Source organism: Bombyx mandarina, chromosome 09, assembly GCF_030267445.1.
Source record: "Bombyx mandarina strain Sakado chromosome 09, ASM3026744v2".
In the NCBI taxonomy this organism is placed as follows: Eukaryota; Metazoa; Arthropoda; class Insecta; order Lepidoptera; family Bombycidae; genus Bombyx; species Bombyx mandarina.
Window position 1 is genome coordinate 5410870 of NC_143216.1, and position 20958 is coordinate 5431827.

Below are 20958 nucleotides of genomic sequence, written 5' to 3' on the forward strand. Positions count from 1 at the left end.
TTACTTTTACTTATGAAATATTTACTTTAGAATATTGCCTTTGCCTATTCCAGGTAATTGTAGTCGGCGTGACTTTTGACGCATATGACTTTTGGCGAATTAGGCTTCTGTCAAGAAATCATAGTTTCTCGGTTGAAGGGTCAGATGGTCGTTATACAATTGAAATTTAGACCTCATTTCTCAGGCCGGTTCTCGATAACGTAAAAGTTTAATCAAATTTGTATGGAGTTGGAACGTTTGCCTACTTTTTCCGCTAGAGGCGCTGTTTCAACTGCATACAAATTTGAGTTACTTTTACGCTAGCGAGAACGTTAAAAAACTCGCACTAAGCACACAGGTGACCACTTCAAACCAGGTGTCTTATGAGGTCGTTCACCCGTCTATGAAATAAATTAAAATAAACAACTGCTGCAAATGTAACACGCATTTCTCCGTTGATCGTATTTTGTTCAATCCATTCATTGTGCACGACGGCTTTTTTGTCCTCTCTCAATCCATCTTGATCCAACTGTACTAATATCATCTATTATTTTCTTAAATCTATAATTAGAAATCAGGGTTGATCACGTCACGATTCTTTTAACACGACTTCAGAAATTTGATTTTGATTGTCTTATCTTCGTTCTAATTAAGTTTACTTTCTTTCTTGGCTTGTGGAGAGTATTAAGCGGTAGGCAGCGGCTTGGCTCTGCCCCTGGCATTGCTGAAGTCCATGGGCGACGGTAACCACTCACCATCAAGTGGGCCGTATGCCCGTCTGCCTACAAAGGCAATAAAAAATAAAAAATAAAATTTCTTGCATTACGGATCAAGAATCATTTAGACAACTTAAAAACGCTTCTAAAAACTTTAGATGGTTCATTGAACTTTTGGAAATTTCTGTCTCAGTCGCAGTAGAGATTGTGAATCTGATAAATTGTCTGTCTGAAATGGTTTCCCATTTATTCAAATCCTTCAAGCTATGTAATGAATGATTCCATACAAACGATTACTAATTTTAATATATTATGGTAAACTTGCTCTATTAACTATCTGTCATGTAAAGTAGGAGACTTGATATTCTAAGGTACAAAAGTAAAATGAGCAATGGCGTAGCCTGGCAACTAATGGCGATTGCCTGGGAGGTGAGCTCTTGACTAATGAGTCTGTATTTATCTCCATCATGACTGCGGATTTTTATCTACAATGTTTGCTTATTTTTTTTTTATTGGACGAGAATAAAACAAATGAAAACCTTACAAACTGATGTTACGTTCACTACAGATTGAAATAAATTGGAGAAGTTTAAGCAGATTAAAATAAATAAATATTTTGTATAGACTGGTCCACGGGCTCATGATCCACGTTCTGTTCTGAAGTTACCACAGTCCACAGACAGCATAATGTGAATGCCACCATATTGAGAAATATGGTCTAATTTCAAATATGAAATTAACTGTACTGTGTGCTTAATGCGATTTATTTAACGTTCTCGATAGCGTAAGCGTTAACTCAAATTTGTATGGAGTTGGAAGGTTTGCCTACGTTTGCCGCTAGGGGCGCTGTTCCAACTGCATACAAATTTATGTTAACGTTTACGCTATCGAGAACCTTAAAAAACTCGCACTAAGCACACTGCACATACATTCGTTATATATTTCATTGTATTTTTGTATGAGTAGTCATTCTTTTCAACAGAGTAACGACTTGATGTTTTGTAATTGAAATAAAATCGGTGATTTCCGAATCAAATTCACAGTATAATGTTTTTTTTTTTTATTGTTACAGCGGAGGGGAGCCTGTCCGACTTTGCTGTTCGCAAAGTCCATTACACGGCAAGCAATCCCCATAAAAATGGCCTATTCGTTCCCGACACGAGGTTTGTGTTTGTTTATTAAATTTTAATATACTGTTTGTTTTAATTTATTTATTTTTCTGTAAAATTGATTTATGTTTTTTCTAGAATTTAAGTTAGTTATTGCTCGTAACATGATATTCAAATCAAATAATTTCTTTTTTGATACGAGCGCGTGACATTGACGAAGTATGCTAAACTAGACATACATTTTTTTTTTAATTTAAAATTTTACTAACAAAAACTCAAAGGTCCATCAGCAATATTTTATTAGAACTAATAATATACGCAAGCACAAAGGCACACAAAAAGAATTTTTTTTTAAAGATTTCATAGTAATAGTCACAAAGGATTCGGAAAATAATAATAGATTAATATATCGTCTTAATGATTCATTCAAAATCCATATTTTCAGATAGTTATATTTATATATTTTAGATAAGATATTTATAACAAAATTTACTGGTGTTAGGACCTCTTGTGAGTCCGCACGGGCAGGTACCAACCCCTGCCTATTTCTGCCGTGAAGCAGTAATGCGTTTCAATTTGAAAGGCGAAGCAGCCGTTGTAACCTTAGAACTTATATCTCAAGGTGGGTGGCGCATTTACGTTGTAGATGTCTCTGGGCTCCAGTAACGACTTAACACCGGGTCGGCTGTTAGCTCGTCCACCAATCTAAGCTATAAAAAAAAATTTTTACTTGTTACAGGCCGCCAAGTCTACGCAAGCTGTACGAAAAGGCTACCACAGACAGAATTTCTATTGCCATACTGGATCAAATGCGGAAAGATTCGCACCATTCCCCATACTTATTGTGCACGCCGGTCCTTAGCAACAAACGTCGAAAAATCTACCAGAAAGTAGACGTCGAAATTGAAACACATATTGTAAGTTTTCAAAATGATATATACAGTGGAGCTGATATCAAAAACAGGTTTTTGTCATAAATCAAAATCAATCTTTAAATTTCTTAATTTTCAGCCGTATGTAGTCGAACAGCTACGGAAATGGACCTCAAAAGAAGCAATAGGAGACGTTACAGCCCTCCCAGATGCTTCAATGAGAATAGCGAGCAGTGTAACTTTAACACCCGACGAATTGTCAGAATGCGGATCAGGCGACGACGAGCCCATAGATCACAAATTGCCAAGTCCCGAGGAACAACTCAGAGTCATCGCTAGCAAGTTAGTAATTATAAACTGATTTAATTCTACAAAATTTTCATAGTTTTTTTTCCATTGCAACACATTATTTATAGCGAGTTAGATATACTTAATAATTAATTTAACACGTTATTATTAATAGGTGACGTGAAGTGACTATTGGAGTCTATAGACATCGCGTGAGTACTGCTGCCCATTTTGGGACACCAAATTAAGTCCATAATATAGCCCAATAGCAAACTCATCCATCAATTCAGTGCACAGACAGGATAGTGAAATCCGTGTGGTCTTTCAATATGCTCCATTATCATTTAGATATTTAAATAGGAAAATAGATTCATCAGATTCATACACTAGATAGATTTATAGTGACGGATAAAGTGGATGGAAGACGATCCAGAGGTCGGAGCCGAAAAAAGATGGAGTGACCAAGTGTCCGAGTATTTGCAAATGAGATTGAGCCACGCACTTCACTGTGCCACTGACCGACATAAGTGGCTACTAATTACAAAAAAAGGTCATAGGCGGACGCATCACGATACTCAGCTCACTAGATGCCCTGTCCTTAAAAATCTGAATTAAATGATTTATGTCAACGCTTCTAGGTTTCCACCGGAATTAGTTGCAATCGACACCTCGGGCAAGTTCTTCGACCGAATGTGCAGTTCCCGGAAATCTCTACACATAGAGAGCGGTAATGGTGAAACTGACACCGTGAAACGACGGACTAGGCCGAGAAAGCCACGGGGTAAAAGACGAAACACCATTTCGGGCACTGATCAGAAAGAGCTTAGAGAGGCTATAGCTGGGTAAGCTTCTAGTGCGCACTGTACTTACACTCACTTAAGGTTACATTATCTAAATTTGAACTTCATACAGTTGACGTAAATTTTATCTACCGTCTAATAAAATAAAATAGATAATGTAATCTAAGCGACTCTATTAACGATAGCCCGTTGGCATAGTATGTGTGGAGAAAGCTTAAAATGTTCATTTAAAATCTTCAGCACAAACTTTAACAACTCGTGATAATACTATCTCGTGCTTCTGTGAATACATTTTGTTCAACATTGGATGTCGTTGTTTGAATGATGATTTATATTTAAAATGGCTATCAATGAAAACAAAGACATCCAAACATTCGTGCACTCGGTACACTAATAGTGCCATTTGTTCATTTAGCTTCATAATTAATTTATTGTCTTTAAAGAAATCCGTTATTAAGACTATGCGGCGCTCTTTAGAGATTTTCAATCATATTTGGCCTTCAGCGTGTGACTAATGCTTTGCTTGGTTTGTTTTACTGTAGCGATACAACAAATGCTGTGGCTTCTGAAGAAGTTGAAGAAAACAACACTGTCATCAGGTCACAGTCTAGCGACTTACTTAAGAAAAGTCCTATTGACCCGGTAACGAAAAAAGGACACTTCAATTCACTAAAACAATGGGGGAAAAATAGACTGAAATTGATCGGTAGATCTCCAAGCGCCAGTAGAGATAGTTTTAAAGACACTACTAAATTTGATAAAAGTAAAGATGTAAAGACCCTCGTAAACCAGGACGTTGTTTCTGTATCGGAAAGTGTGACAATGCGTAAAAAAAGAGACGGCAGTGAAGAGAGAAGGTCGCATCAGAGATGTGCCTCATATTCGTCCTCCGAAAAAAGCATTGGTGTACCTGCCGCCGTTCCAAATACGGCCACAATCAACAGTGGAGTCAAACTTAGAACTACTTCTGTTCAACGGCGTCTGAGACGATCGGGGATTGGTAAAGACGAACCACATTCGTCGAGCGGGAATTGGTCAGCCAGTTCTGAATCTGGACGAACTAGCATAGGGTCAGAAATAACATCGACTACTGTTCCACCCAAAAGTACAACATCCGCTGCCACATCCAATAATTCACTAAGCGGCCATCACGGCCCTCCTAGTTCTATAATAAGTCGTAGACGTTTTCCAAACACATCTGGCTCTGGAAGTGTAACCAGTGAGGGTACTTTAACACCCGATATTATTCACGATCTACATGAAGATATAGAGACAAGTTCTGAATTTTCATGTGACACAGAAGGATACTACACTTCCTTTCACATGGACTCGGGCTTAAAAACATTAAAAGAAGAGGACGTCATACCTAGTACACCTCTACATACGAGCAACGCTTTGTCAAATTCGTCAAATAGCCAAACGATGACTGCAGAAAACGAATATGAATTATTTGGCAAAGGCTCAACAAGTACAACAACCAGCTCAGCCGGTACTGTTTGTACAGCACTCATGGCGGCTGGTAGTGATCGATCTTTAGTAACAAGTCCAACGGTACCGGAACGAAAAAGTTCCCTTACAAAAATAAACAGAAGTCGAAACAATACATCATTAGAAAGGAACATAAATTCATCGTTCTCATCTAACTCACCATTCAATAATATGAGATATAATTCCGCAAGATCATATGCGGAAAAAAGAATCTCTAATAATACGTCTCCTGAAGTTAATGTGCCCACTTCAACTATAACAATAACAAATAATGTTGGAAGGGAAATTACGGCAGTTGCGGAAGTCCACACTGAAACAGAAGCGGAGAGTACAAAGAAAAGTACTGGTACGAGTTCGCCAGATTCTGGACATAATACTTCAAGTTCGCCCATTGAAGATTCCATTTCGAGTGCTCATGGAAAGAACAGTCTTTCTGAACAAGATTACTCAGAATCTTCTGATCTTGAGGGAACTGAAAGAATTGAAAGAATTAGGTATAAAACGACAATAAACAGCTCACGGATTCCATCTATGTGTGTCATTACTCCAACAAACTCTGATGATGAAAGCGAAACCAGTAATAAAGATTGCGAAGTCGCAGAGAGTAAAAGTGTTGAGAAATTAGGTATTACAGAGATGGAGATAATTGCAAACAGGCCTAAGTTGGAATTACCGACCGATGAAAAATCAAAACTTGCCACAAACGTAGCCAAACCAAATTTCAAACCAACTAGTCAAATCAATTTAAAAACATTACAACCTCTGAGCAATTTAATGTGCAAACTGAAGGGTGTTCTACCACAAAAGTTGTCGAATAAAAAATCGCCAGTTACAAGAGAACCAGACTTCATTGCTGACATCTATGATAGCGGTGATTACGTAACTATTGCTGACGTAAAAAATAATAATCAATCATTGTCTTATAATAAAAGTGTGTACGGCAATAATGATATAGTTAAAAAGAATTTACAAACAGTTCTCTCAGGAAAGCTACCCGACACTGAGTATGTTTCACTCAACGAATTACCCAATTGCTTAAACGAAGGAAAAGATTATCTAGAACATGGCTTTGAAGATAAACGCTCTCCGGCATTAGAAGAAATTCAAAAGAAAGGAGCTAAAGTTACGTTAGATTCGCAAGGACAAGTCATTTTTTCTTCAGACACTTTACGGCGACGGAAAGGTGCGCACACAACCTTTGAACCCGGTCCATTTGTACAAGAAATAAGTCCTACTACGACTATTATACAGCGAGAGACAGCTGACATTGTGAAAGTTATTGATGAAACCGACTTCCCGTGCGAGAAACCATCAAGTAAACCAACTTCACCGCAATTAGGAAAAACGATCATAAGAGCACCAGCAGAACGAGACGGACCTGTTACTACCGAATTTATTACTCTACCAACGCCCAAACCTAATACTATCATAACCGCCTTACCCGTTACCGAAACACCTATCTTAGCTTCACATCAACCGCCAAAAACACATAAAACGGAACAGGATTTACCGCGAATAGTAGAAGCAATCACTAGAACAGGAGCGTATGTTAATATACACGATGCGGAAGGAGTCAGCTTATCTCCGACGAAAGACGATTCAGCAGGTAAGAATGTTTGCAAAGAATCCCTCACAAGACGTTGTCTTGTATCGAAACTAAGTGATCTTGATGCTACATTCAAATCTGATGATGATATAATTCCGTTTGTTCCTAACTTCCAAACACCTAGAATGTTACAAAATAAAAGTCATAACGAAATCACAAAATCCGGTAGCAAAATAGCAGAAGTATTGAAAATGTTCGGTACTAGAACGAAATGCATTGGACCAGAGGACGAATTAAATGCCAACGTAAACGGTGACGATTTATCCGAAAAGTCTATTAATTTTAAAATAAAACGTAGTGACAGTTATAAATTGGCAAATTCTCCTTTACTGCCAATAAAAAAGCTTTTGAAACTAGATAGTTTTAGTAGCAACGCAAAGAAAGTAGACTCATTAGAAATGATTCAAGCGGAAATAACAGCCGATTTATTGCGCGAACAAATAAATTATCCCCCAACTGTTTCACCGAAACTCGATCACATAAATAATATAGATCAGTCACGAAAGAACGATAAAACCAAAAACCGTTCTTACATCGATGGTAGTTTTGAATCAAAATTATCGGAATTACAATTCAGCCCGTTCGCTACTCCGATGCCCAAAAGGCATTCAATGGCATTTATACCTGACATGCGAGACACTTCAATAGATGTTTTAACGGCCATATTAGATTCTGAGCCAGATGAAATATGTTTATTGCATTCATCTCCAGTTTGCACAACACCTAGTAAAGTCACTGTACCGGTCGATGGTTCAAAGCACAGGGCTAGAATTTTATCGATATCTGAATCTGAATACGGGACAGAAATTTGGTAAAAATGTATTAAATGTTTCGTACAAAAACTCTTGCGTTTAAATATGTCTGTTATCAAACTTTGATATTCTAAGATGATAATATTTGTTTGTCGATAATTATAGTACCTTAAATTAATGCAATTAATTACCATTCCGTCCTAATAAATTGAATGCAAACGTCTTCCTTGAATTATTTAAAACTGTGATAGAATTATAATAAGTCTAGTAATTAGGATTTTAGATCAATGTTCGAAAATTTATTTTATTGTTAGTGATATTTTCATCAGATTAAATCAATGCATGGTGGCTTTTTTCACCGCAGAGAGCACAGCTTACGAGTGGTTCATGTTCTTCGTATGTGTGAATGGTGTGTTGTTCTATGTGTTCTGCGTTTTGTAAATAATATAGAATTATTGTAAATTAACGCACTTATTTCATTTCCCCCACCCGGTTACGCATCACCATTTAATTGCACCAACCCAATTCAATTTGTTCTGTTCAGTTTTTCGTTGCACACATGAAAACTAAATGTATTTATGCTCATTTTGTAAATAGTGAAAATTTTCACGGGATAAAAATATCTAATATACTCCTATCACATACTTACTTACATGGTAAATCCACAAATCGAAATGAAATACATACTTAACAAAACTAATTACCAGAATAACTACACTAGTGCAACAGATAACAAACTGTCTTAACAATAATAATAATTAAAAAAAAAACGGAGTCATCTTTATTTCCTTTTTAATGCACTTATCTTCATAGCTTTGCACAATGAAAGGAGATTGCTTCAATGTTGCGTGTTTTTACATCAAGCCCCCAAGGTAATGTTTTGTGTTGCTTTCTTGGCATGACCGGTAAAGGAAAGTTACAAATAAATGCGCACTTACATGTCATCATCTATTTCTCAATTATTTTTTTGTAGTGAAACATCTATGGCCGCGCGTAAAACCGATTGCTGGCGTGGCGACGCGTCGCCGCCCTATATCACAGTATATATACCAGTGTTTCCCAACCTTTTATGTGCCATGCCCCACTGTAACATTTCTAAAACATTTATGCCCCCAATACATAATTGTTAACATTAAAAAAATAATTTAAGAAACATAAATGATAGGTTTTAGGAAGAAATCACTATGAAATCGTTATCAATATATCAAAGTATAATAATATTTCAAAACATATAATAAAAAACTGAAATTCAAATTCAAATTTGAATACAGGTTTTCTATATTAATTTTGTGCGATTGCCCCCCTTAATTATCAAATTGGCCCACGTTGGGAAACACCGTTATATACAGTCTATATGTAGTAGTGTGTGGCGACATGTCGCCATGTGCAAGCGACTGTTTCTTAATATTAATATTTTATTTTTCATTATGCCATATGAATTTCCTGTCGTAAACTATCCTTTTATGCATTTATACCTGTACAAAATAGTACAAATGTTTCTCATCTGCCAGCCTTCCCGCGAAGGCTCATTTTCTTTAAATACGTTTCGAGCTAACGATGGTGACCTATTGAATAATTCCAAATAAAAATTAATTAAATATTTGGCGATAAAAGTGCGCGTTTAAATAAAACTGCATGCTTGGTGCATCCTTACTAAATAACATGTCATATTATAATATAATTTAGGTATTAATATATTACAGTATTATGAATATCTAAAAAAATATTATTATTATATGCTTCTATTATTGCGAATATTAGAATAAAATGCCATGCACTCGTAGAACTCGCTGTACTTACTGAATTAAGCTATTCACTTATACCGAACATTTTTTAACGAAAACTAGATATTTAATATAAGTATCTTATGTCATACACTGTAGATTTCTAATGTCACTTTGATTAATATTTAGGTATGGGTTGACAATACGTAAGAACTAAGATAAATTATTATATTTCATCATAATAGATATTCTCGCACGCAAAGATTAAAAAGCTTCAAAATAGAATGCAGCAGCTTTACAAATTAGTAGAACAGAATCAACTATCCTAGACTGCGAATAACTTGAAATAGTAGTTCTATGTCCTACAAATTATAAAGACTCATTAATAATTTAAAATTGTTGAATGTTGTGTTTTCAGACTATCGACATTCCAGTGCTGACAAAGCCTATTTGAATATTCCGCACAATCTAGTACAAAGCGAAGGGCCTACTGTCGATATGAATGCGATCAACCCCACGCTGCACAAATACAACACAGCGCATCTCCGCGGCAAACATGACGTCATTAATTACGATAACTCTTCTAAAAGCCAAAAGGAACATCAACGATTCTGGACTCTTCCAAAGCGAACAGCTGAGATAAATCAATTAAGACCGACCTCCTCTAATCTCAACCAGGATCCAGGTCAACTTTCTGCCGGTAATTCCATAAAAATATCACCAATAGATCCCAGAGCGTCTAGATCTTTCAAATCATCAACTCCGTCCAACAAAGAAAACGTTGTTGATCTCAGTTGCAAATTGTTATCGCCCGTCAAATCAACGATGACCAATGAAGAACTTTACGCTGTTATTCATAAAAGTAAAAAGAAATTGAACATTAAAGACGCACCGGAAAGAGCAGAATCGCCGGCCTTATCAAATATAAGTTTATCCCCGGTTAGTTCGGAAACCTCCCTACATACAAAAGGCAGCCAACGTTATCCCGAAACCGGCTATTTAGGAGATCCCAGAAACAGAATGAGTTGGTCGCCGGCCGACAAACTTCCGACGAGTAATTTGGGTTACGGATTCAATTTTCAAAAACAAGATACTACATGCGCCGACAGGTACGGCCCGATTTCTCAAACATCTAGATTGGATTTCAAAAAACTTCTACTCCAACACAGCGTAAAATTAAATACATTGAACCCGCAGACTAAAGCAAATAAACTGTCCGCTGTCGAACAACTAAAACTATCGAAAGACAATAATCCAATTCAACCTATACAAAAAATCACTAACAAATCACAAGTCAATATTTTAGATCTAAGTGGATCTCCAAAAACATACGTACAAAGAAAAGTAATCAAATCCAACTCGCAACCAGCATCTCCCGGAAGAACAGCAACATTGATAAAAGAGCATAAAAATACGCCTAAAATATTACATTCTCCGAAATCTCAGTGGAGATTTTCTAGTCCCAGATCAGATGTTTTATCCACACCTATTCCCGAAGCTCACAATGAAGACGAAACCTCTAATAGTTCTGGAGAAAAAGCGGATGTGTCTCCTATAAATATTCCGTCTAATACTGTATCTATAGTCACAAACCAACATTTCGGTGCACGAAGAAACTTAATACCGATAAACGAGAGTCCTTCTGAAACTGGCAGTAATATTGATGAATCAATACATCAAGGGGTATTCCCCTTAAATACAGAGTTTAGAAAACAATTAGGACCATCCAGATCGGAAATAATTCAAGCAAAACGTGCGGAGTTCTTCAAAAGCCCACCCGATCAATCACCCCCCAAATTCACTTCATTTAAAAATCCCATTCCAGGTCCTTTGCCGAACACCCAAAATAAATCGTCTCCAGAAAAAGGAAAATCTTCACCCAGCACTCTAGAAACTGCATTATGATAAAGAGAAATCAATCTTTATATTACACGACCAATTATGAAGTTCAATTTTTATGATTCAATAAATTCTACTACAAAAAAACAAAGTACTTTGAAGTGAGGTGAAATTTATAGAAGCTTTAATCTAGTCTTTACTTTGCTAGCATTTGTATTTCATGCGCGATACCCCAACTACCGATCCCAAAACCAGTGTTTTACATTATAACGACAAAATGAGCTAAAATTTTTATTTTATTTTATGGGGCCAATTTATGTTCTCTGAGTATTAACTATCAACTACGTGGTTATAAAACTTAGAAAATAAGTTATTTATTGAATATTTAAGTACTTGTAAGTAGAGTTTTAAACTTTTTCAAAGTTTTTAAATTTCGGATAATACCTATTCGGTAAACAATTTTGAATAAAATGTGTTGAATAAACGTTGTTTTTAATTTATATTGGCAATTGTAAAAAAGAATATGTACAGTGTAAGAGTTATAGATCACAGTTGAACTCTTCAGTCCGCGACCGTGCCGCGTTTGTTCTCGGCAGACTCTACCCCATGATTTGTAAGCGGAGTAAAATGTCCTTTCGGAACACGGGGACACTTTACAAAACTTGCATAGAGCCTGTCATGACCTATGCGAGTGTAGTGTTCACTCATGCGGCCAGCTTACACATAGACACCTTCCAATCCCTACAATTCCGCTTTTGCAATCGAAGCTCCGTGGTTCGTGAGGAACGTTGACCTACACGACGACCTGGGCCTCTAATCAATCCAGAAATACATGAAGTCAGCGTCGGAACGGTACTTCGATAAAGCTATGCGTCATGATAATCGCCTTATCATCGCCACCGCTGACTACTCCCCGAATCCTAATTACGCAGGAGCCAGTCAACGTCGACGCCCTAGACACGTTCTTACGGATCAATCAGATCCGATAACCTTTGCATTAGACGTCTTCAGCTCTAACACTAGGAGCAGGCTTAGGGACCCCGGTAACCGTACTCGAACTCGACAAAGAGGTCGACGTGCAACCTAAGCCATGCATCAGCCCGCTGAGTTTCAAACCGGATCTTCTCAGCAGGTCGCGATTCCGATCCGGTAGTAGATTCATTCTCGAAGCAGCTGCTCTTGAGTTGTTAGGTTTCCTTCGGAGGCGCTCGGGAAACTTAGCAAATCCAACCCCTGTTGGCTGAGCATTTGCTCGCCCACCTCTCCTGGTGAAACTGGAAAGGCCTCCGGGCCAACAGTAAACACTCATTCAAAAAATATATATAGCACAGTTGATGTTTATGGGGGTACCAAAAGTAACCACCCTACACGCACACTACAGTATAAAATTATCTTCTATTTTTGAGACGGAGGTAAGCGGTTGCCTCGTTGACCTTTAAAGCTTTACCGAAGCAGGTGGGTGACCTTAAGGGCTTAGCTGGAAGGGGAGAGAGTGAGAGAGGTTTGCCAGGCACTGTCCCATCGCCTGCACAGGAGGTTTAATGCCTTGAGCTGCTGCTTCATTATATTCAATTATTTCGTCACAAACCCAAGCAGTAGTTTCCACTCGTCTTAAAAAATAAACTTCGTCTTTTCAGTCTCTTTTTAGCTCACACGGGATCCATTTAGAACACAGAAAATTTATTAATGTTTTTTTTGTTCGTTTTCCAAACATTACGATGCAACCTGTGTCTAATACCTAATTTTCCAATGCGTTTACAGATTTCTTTCCACGTTTGTAAAGTTTTGGAATGATTTTATAGTTATGTTCGGCTTTTCGCTTCGTTGCTTTTATCAAAGTCAGGCTAACTGAATATTTTAGGATAGGGAAACTTTGCGGTTATGGCCATACCGATGTTTTTGAGCGGCGAATCAAACTGGCCACCAAATGGTCGATATATTCATGGAGCCAATAATATAACTGGGTAGGTAGTTTGATTTATAAAGAGATCATCTTATTAAATTGTTATGCACTTCGTTGTCATATAAGTCTTATGTCAAGTTCTGTAGATCGTGTCATTCATAAGACACGATTTAAATTATGGTAATGCAACTTGCATTTAACAATACTCATTTATTCGGGAAAATCTGAAAGGAAGACAAATTGCCAGATCTATGCCTTCAGATCCTTCAATGGGTGAGGATAACTGTTCACTTAGACTTCGCTTCTTGACGATAGTTATCACGACGGCCGATATGATAAATGAAAGAGCCACTCCGACCCTGAGTATATCACAAGCTTTAATTGCTCCCGTGGCGATATTCACTACGTTCGTGTTACTTGGTGTTTTTATAATAGGCGAATTAAAACAGAAAAATCCATCTCACTTCATGGAAATATTTGGTCTCGTTTCGTGTACTTCTATTCAATCTTATTTGTCCATTACGGTGTTCCAAGATATGACTAACAGCACAGATTCGTCACAGAGTGGATCGTTGATATTAAACGGAATTTTACCAATGCTTACACTAATACCCTTGCTTGCGGATCTTGTAGTTACCATATTTTCTGGTCGTGAACAATTCATGCTTTCTGCTATCTCAGAGCCATCTCATCAGACATCGCATACGGAAATGCGCACATCGCAGGATTTTACAATGTAAATCTTAAATAAATTATTACCTTAAAATTATTTTTGTTTTCACTTCATCATGATATATCCCAGATAATTTTTTGAAGTAGGTAGGTAGGTACCTATATGAAATGAATACCTAGGTACTCATTAAAAAAACATTACTCATTTAAAAACCCTAAGTGTTATTTCTGTATAATGGGTACGGCAAATACACAGAAGACAACAAGCAAAACCCAACCATAAGATACAAAAAAAAATTATTGCCTTTGTAGACAGACACAGCCCATAGCCCACCTGAAAGTAAGTGAGTAACATCGCTCATGGACAACAGCAATAGCAGGGGCACAACCAAGTCCCTGCCTGCCAGGGTGACTAACAAACCAGTATATCAATTAGGTGATCAAATTCACCAATACGGATCAATACAGATTTTGGATTAAAGTTAACAAAAAAGGTTTGGATAAAAAAGTGTACTATGGTACAAAGTAAATACAAAATTATATTAATTTGCAAAACGCCAGGCAATTTGTACATTTTGAATCCAATTTCATCACTATGTGGTCTAGTGCGGTTAGTGACCCAGACTACTGTACCATAGCATTAAAGATAAAATGGTAGTTAAAATCAGTATATTGTTAAAGGCCTCTTTTTCTCTTTTTTTTTTGCCCTTGTAGGAAGACGAGCATACGGCCCACCTGATGGTGAGTGGTTACCGTCGCCCATGGACTTCAGCAATGCCAGGGGCAGAGCCAAGCCGCTGCCTACCGCCAAATATAGCTTTATACTGTATAGCAGGACTCTCTATTACAGACAGAGTAATATTTGATTTGATGGATGTATGTGGAACATTTATTTTTGTTATTATATAAGCTGGTGTTATAACTTTTTTATTATATCTACTACAAAACGATTTTCATTTAAGTAAAGAGAAAACACACACACAAACTGTGTTCCGGTCTAAAGGACAGGATAGCCGGTGTAACATACATAAGGCTGCCCATCCAGGCTAGGATAGGCAGCGCATCTGAGTCACTGATGTAGTTTGGATGTCTATGGGCGACGGTTATCATTTCCCATCAGATGAGGCGTAAGCTCGTCTGCCTATCGAAAGCAATAAAAAAAATAAAAAAAAAACATTTCTCCTTTATTTATATTTTTTTTATTGTTTGTTTAGTTATTGACAAAGATGAAGCTTTAATGCTATAAATTTTTTAAGGTCTTAAATGCAATGAAATAAAATAGAAAATATAACAAAATGAATCAAAATGTTGAGGTGGCTGTGATTATCATCAAATAACAATTATTGGTAGAACACTAGTATCATGAAATTGAACATTGTCACTACTTTGCAATTTATTTATATTTATGATTATAGCCTAATCTTTTACCTCACAATGATTTAAATTCAGGTTCAGGCTCAATGTGCTGTAACTATATCTTTAGAACTTTTTTTTGCTTAGATGGTTGGATTAGCTCAGAGCCCACCTGGTGTCAAGTTGTTACTGGAGCCCAGACATCTACAATGCCACCAGTCACCTTGAGATATAAGTTCTAAGGTCTCAGTATAGTTACAACGGCTGCCCCACCCTTCAAACCGAAACGCATTACTGCTTCACGGCAAAATTAGGCTGGTTGTTGGTACCTACCCTTGCGGACTCACAAGAGGTCCTACGACCAATTACGCAAATTATAATTTTGCAGGTTTGATTTTTATTACACAATGTTATTTCGTGGAAGTCAATCATGAACATTTGTTAAGTCATATTTCCTTAGAAAAATTGGTACCCACCTGCAGGATTCTAACACCAGTGCATCCCTAGATACTAATGCACTGGACGTCTTTTCCTTTAGGCCAAGATAATTCCTGTTCAAAATTCCACTTATATGTAAACCTAATTGTATAATAATATATTACAAGTTGGTATTGGAGTACAAAGTACTAAAGACAATAAACAAGGTGAACAATAGACATAGTCTTTTCACATTAATAGTGTACAATTTCCAAAAATATTCAAAATTGAGTTAATATGCGGAATAATTTAGTATCACCAGTATTTTTCTCATAAATACTGTCAAAAGAGTGTAGTTATTTTTTTCACTCTTCTGTATTTAGTAAGTTTTGAAATTATACAATTAGTTTTATTATAAAGTTTTAATGTGAGAAGACAATATATTGTGTCACATAGAGCAATTACCATAACATGACTGACATCACACTAAATTAATGTTTTTAATTACTATTGAGCTCCAAAACTCAACTTGTAAGATGGCCACAGACCTACATCACTGCAACAGCACAATAAGTATACTGATAATTGAATAAAATTTCACAAGTATACCTATTTACAAAAACAATTTAGGTTGATGTTTGTACATACTAAAGATATTCTGTCATCATCTTTTAATCATCTTTTAATCAGGTGACAATCTTAGTTATGAAAGAAAATAGTTAGAAAATATAATTTCACATAATTTAATAAATCCCATACTTACTTAATAAGGTAGAAATTAAGTCTTCAAATGAAAACATTTACACAAATTTACTTTTTTATTTATTAGAGTGTAACTTATAAAATATTTGGGGGTGTTGGCTGATTAACAAATTAAGTTCTTAAATTTGTAATAGTCAATGGAAAAACTTTAGGTTTTTATTCTTCCAATGTTACTTAAACATAACACCCTCATTGCCAAACTCACTCACATTTATGAATATAAAAATTGCTACACTTAGTCTTCATATTAATACATAATAATTCAGCATCAGTCCATTGAAGATTATCTAGTATTATTTGTTCATAGGTGGTCCATTCATAAGTGGAGGTCTCATTTGTCCCATTGGTCCCATTGGACCCATAGGACCCATTATGGGGCCCATCATAGGCGGTCTCATTCCCATCATTGGCGGCATTGGCCCATGTGGACCCATCATCATTGGTGGTGCCATAGGACCTCCAGGACCCATAGATGGAGGAGGAATCATACCGGGAGGACCACCGGGTACAGGAGGTCGGGGTCCTCCTGGTCCCATTACCGAAGGATCCCAAGGTGGTGGTATTGCAGTGCCTTTGTTGCCAAATGGATTTTGAGCAATTTTGCCTGCTTTGAATGCCGCTGTTGTTGCATCGATGAGATGTTGTGCTTGTTCCTCCATCCATTTCTGATAATAAAACTTCACATTGTCTTTATGTTTTCTTCCTGTGCAGTGAGTTTTCCTTACACTAGGTGAATCATGTGTGAGGTAAGTATCACAATAATCACAATAATATTTAGGCATTTTCAAAAAGCATTAGCATTTAGCAACCTAGAAAATTCTAGTTTCAAAAAACAAGTACATAGATTAGGTACCGTAAAATGGGGCGATTAGGGACAAATTCCAACTTTATGAGCAATTTTAAGGTAGTTGTTGATGTATATAATGCTATATCAGGATCAAAATGATTGAGTCTTGGGGGCATCTTGGTTGTCTAATTTAAAATTATGCAACTAGCATTCCAGTTTAAGCAAAAAATGCAAAAATAGGTGTAATCCCTATTTACCCGAAAATTGCGGTTAATTGGGACGTAATGAAAAATTTGCTAGGGTTGGCACTACTTTTATTTTTATATATAGTTTTAATTAATTTATTTATTTAGTTGCACCAACAAAGTGATCATCAATAAAAAATATTTAAAAACTGACAAAAGTACATGGCAGACATCACCTCAATTATAGGTGCAATCGACAGTGCATTAACAACAAATATATATATACATATATAGTGGGCTTTCTTAGAAACGGTTTATATTTCTCCGTTCTTGGTAAGTACTTAGGGGCTGATATTTCTATCTGGGTTAAGAGATTAGGTGTGTCGATTATTCCATGGATTAATCAGATGAATACCCCCACTCTGAACAAAAATTAAATATTTTATTATGTATTACTTAGACATTTTTGTCCACCTTGAGATTTCATTGATCTTGTTACATGTTTCTGCAAAATCGACTTACTTATATTAAATTGCTTATCTATTTCAACTAAAGACTTATTCCCAATTTCGCTTCGAATAAACCAGATTTTTACCAACAAATTTAAAAAATATTGTTATAACTACATAGACAACCCTACAAACCTGTACCTATTTATACTTAGGTCGTTTCCATTTCACGTATTCTCATCCCAATTGACCCCTTTTTCGTTGTTATTTGTACCTAAGACGTCCCCAATATCCCCAAAAACAACAGATTTTTACATGTATTTTTATTTAATCAAATACATCAAAACCAATAACAACTGAGACTTACCTTTAATATATATGCTGGTTCAAACACTAAATAACGTTTATAAATCATAGTCGTCTTCTATTATTATCAAATAAATAAAAGAGAGCAAAGTTTCTAGCACTAAAATAATTACCACCACAGGAAGTTAATTTGAAACGCGATTTTTTATAAGTTAGCAGCTATTATCATGCATATTCAGAGTTGTTTTGTGAACTTTCAACATTCTACTATTAAACTACAAAAAATGGAAGATTTTGCAACGAATATAAAACTTATATTGAGCGTCGAAAGATTTTCCGAGTTTTTTCCCGATTCGCCTCTCAATCCCTAATCGCCCCATTTTACCGGTATACACAGGTGAATGAAGTTAGCCCCTCAAAAAAATTTTTTGTTCCTATTTTATACTTATTTTCTATTAATACGTTTGTTCATCATTTGTTCATGATTGTTCACTGTTAATAATTGTTTGTTCTGCATTTATTTATTTAAAAAAAATATTTAAAAATATACCTACAAGTTAGCCCCTCTAATGCAATTTTTAATATTTTTTCATCCTTAATGACTCGTAAATATTCATTTTCGATTGTTCTTACATAAAACACGTTTGTTCTCTTTCGAAATTACTAGTTTTTTGTTTAATTTACTATTTTTATTAGTTGAATAAATGTATGCAAAATATGTGTACTGCGCATGCGTCAACTATAATGCCTAAACTTTGTACCGTCTACGCGGTTTTAATCGAGAGAAAAAAAAACAAATATAAATCCTGAAGGAGCAATTGATTGGTATGTATACAGTTTAATTAAAAATATTAAAAAATAAATAAATGAAATAATGTACATTGGCGTAAAGTTAGACCAAATACATTTTTTCCATCCTCCTACCTATCGTTATGAAGGTATAAAAAAGATTAAGTCAATAATATGTTCATTATTTATCTTTCAAGAGATAATGTAGGTATACATTATAATAACTTTTTTACACAGTCGAAATTATATTCCTAACATTAGTAAAATAACATTTTAATATTTTTTTTATAGGTTATGTATTGAAAGTGTTGGAAAATTATTTCATGTTTTAGCTGGAAAACGACATTGAGAATTATATGCAATACAAGATAATGGGCTCCATCAAATGAATTCGAATGAAACCAAACTGTTTACCATCCAAATTCGATTGTCGGGCAGATAGAAAACGAAAATTCACTCAAAGTGAACCTCGACCTGCATTTGTGAAACGGCAAAGACTCACTATTGTCAAGGAGATTGAAGAGACGACTAAAAATGAGATGTGTTATATTATTATACCTTTGCCATCTTGTAGTCAAGGTAGGTGTAACTGTCAATAATTAATAACACTCACAGATCTCATAATCAAATAACAATATCAGAAAAAAGGAGAATAGTTAGTTAGTTAGTGGAAGTAGCTAAAATGGGCAAGTGGACCTCAGTTCCTATTACATAAGGTACTAGGAAGTTTGTGATAATGAAAATTTATCACAGTGTAATATCACTTACTTACTTTAACAGTGAAGGAAAACATTGTGATGAAACCTGCACACCTAAATGTTCTTAGGATTTTCTTAGGTGTGTAATCCACCAACCAGCACTAGGCCAGCGTGGTGGACTAAGGCCTAAAAACCCTCTCAATGGTAGTGGAGGCCAGTGTCCAGCAAGGGGATATATTATATGGGCTGATGATGATGACTAGGAAGTTACATACTACTACTACTACTACTACTACTACTACTACTACTACTACTACAGTACACATATAATCCTATATATTTACAAACTATAAGTTTGTTGGGTACCTAGAAATTGCTAACATTATTTCATATTTCCAGATGTCCAGCCACTTGAAAATAGGTGTAGTAATGACAAAGCTATCCAAGTAGCTCCAGCAGAGGAACACAAAGGCAAGGCAAGTGTGTATTGCCACATCACCCCTTAATATATCTGAAGCAAGTACAAGTAAACAATCAGAACCAGCAAAAAGAAAACTGTTGTTCCTGAGGACAAATTTGACAGTGATGAGTCAAATGCACCAGCAACAGAAGGATCAACAGTTGACTATGAGTTATAGAAGAAGATTAATTAATATTTATTTAAATTAATATTAATGAATATTAATTTTAATTATCGTGCAAATTTTGTGGTCAAAACATATATGTGTATTTTATAAATAAATATTCATTCTCAGTATTAATGTTGTTTTAATCTTCGATTGAAAAATTGGTTCATATTTTCGAATAACATAAACACGTGACTTAACGCATAAACATATTTTTTAGGTAAATACTTTATTTAGCTTTGCTGGATTTATCCAAGATTTCGATATACCAAACATATCAAAATTTCACACAGGAAAGACAGAGATAGATAGCTATCTGATTGAATACCCTTGTAGAATTGAGCTTCGAAGAAAGCTCTTTTCTTCTTCTCTTCAAAGTTTATTCTTATTCTTTATTAGAATTTATTCTAGTTTGCACAGCTTCTCTAACCGGCACTGCATGGAATAAATAATCATTACAATTATAAAATATATTTCTGTTTCCATACCATACAATTTTCATAGTTCAAATATTAATTTGGATTGATATGAATTTATTTCGAAATAATTTGTATTAAACATTTGTATTTCCTCAAAATTTCTATTTTTATAATAATGACTGTGACAACCCCATAAATCAAAAAATTAAAAATATTAAAGATAACTTATTTTTAAATAATAGATTAAAAATTATAAACAAACGTATTAAAATATTATATTATGTCTATCATTCTTAAATAATTCAGTAAAGAAATAATTTTCGCATCACCGTATATAATTAATATGAATAATAGGGTATTGCCCACTATGCTAAAAAAAATCATAAATTATGTTTTTTTGATAGATCTACAAAAAAGCA

The 20958-nt window shown here is 35.5% G+C and overlaps 2 protein-coding genes and 1 long non-coding RNA gene across 7 annotated transcripts in view; 2 read left to right on the forward strand and 1 right to left on the reverse strand.

Annotated features, from left to right (window-relative positions):
- Positions 1-13845, forward strand: part of gukh (NHS actin remodeling regulator GUK-holder) — a 92063-nt gene extending 78218 nt beyond the window's left edge. The window contains exons 2-8 of one of the 2 annotated variants that reach the window (XM_089729694.1): positions 1768-1858; positions 2544-2721; positions 2816-3018; positions 3603-3806; positions 4307-6858; positions 7975-8010; positions 9753-13845. In XM_089729694.1, coding sequence (XP_089585820.1) covers positions 1768-1858; positions 2544-2721; positions 2816-3018; positions 3603-3806; positions 4307-6858; positions 7975-8010; positions 9753-11239 — 4751 coding nt within the window. In that variant the 3' untranslated portion in view covers positions 11240-13845. The remainder of the gene's footprint in view (positions 1-1767; positions 1859-2543; positions 2722-2815; positions 3019-3602; positions 3807-4306; positions 6859-7974; positions 8011-9752) is intronic. The other variant, XM_028171463.2, reaches the window with a different exon arrangement.
- A 2479-nt stretch (positions 13846-16324) lies between these two features.
- On the reverse strand, positions 16325-17129 carry snRNP-U1-C (small ribonucleoprotein particle U1 subunit C). The gene has a single exon (XM_028171474.2). The coding sequence runs from the start codon at positions 17060-17062 to the stop codon at positions 16574-16576; it is 489 nt and encodes a 162-aa protein (XP_028027275.1). The 5' UTR covers positions 17063-17129; the 3' UTR covers positions 16325-16573.
- Positions 17130-18675: 1546 nt separating this feature from the next.
- Positions 18676-20251, forward strand: LOC149502309 (uncharacterized). Of its 4 annotated transcripts, none has more exons than XR_016323537.1 (3): positions 18676-18832; positions 19088-19375; positions 19894-20251. It is a non-coding gene; the product is annotated as an uncharacterized LOC149502309 (long non-coding RNA). The 4 variants fall into 4 exon arrangements; XR_016323538.1 differs by having other exon boundaries at positions 18678-18832; positions 19129-19375; XR_016323539.1 differs by lacking the exon at positions 18676-18832 and adding an exon at positions 18954-19000.
- The last annotated feature ends 707 nt before the right edge of the window (positions 20252-20958 follow it).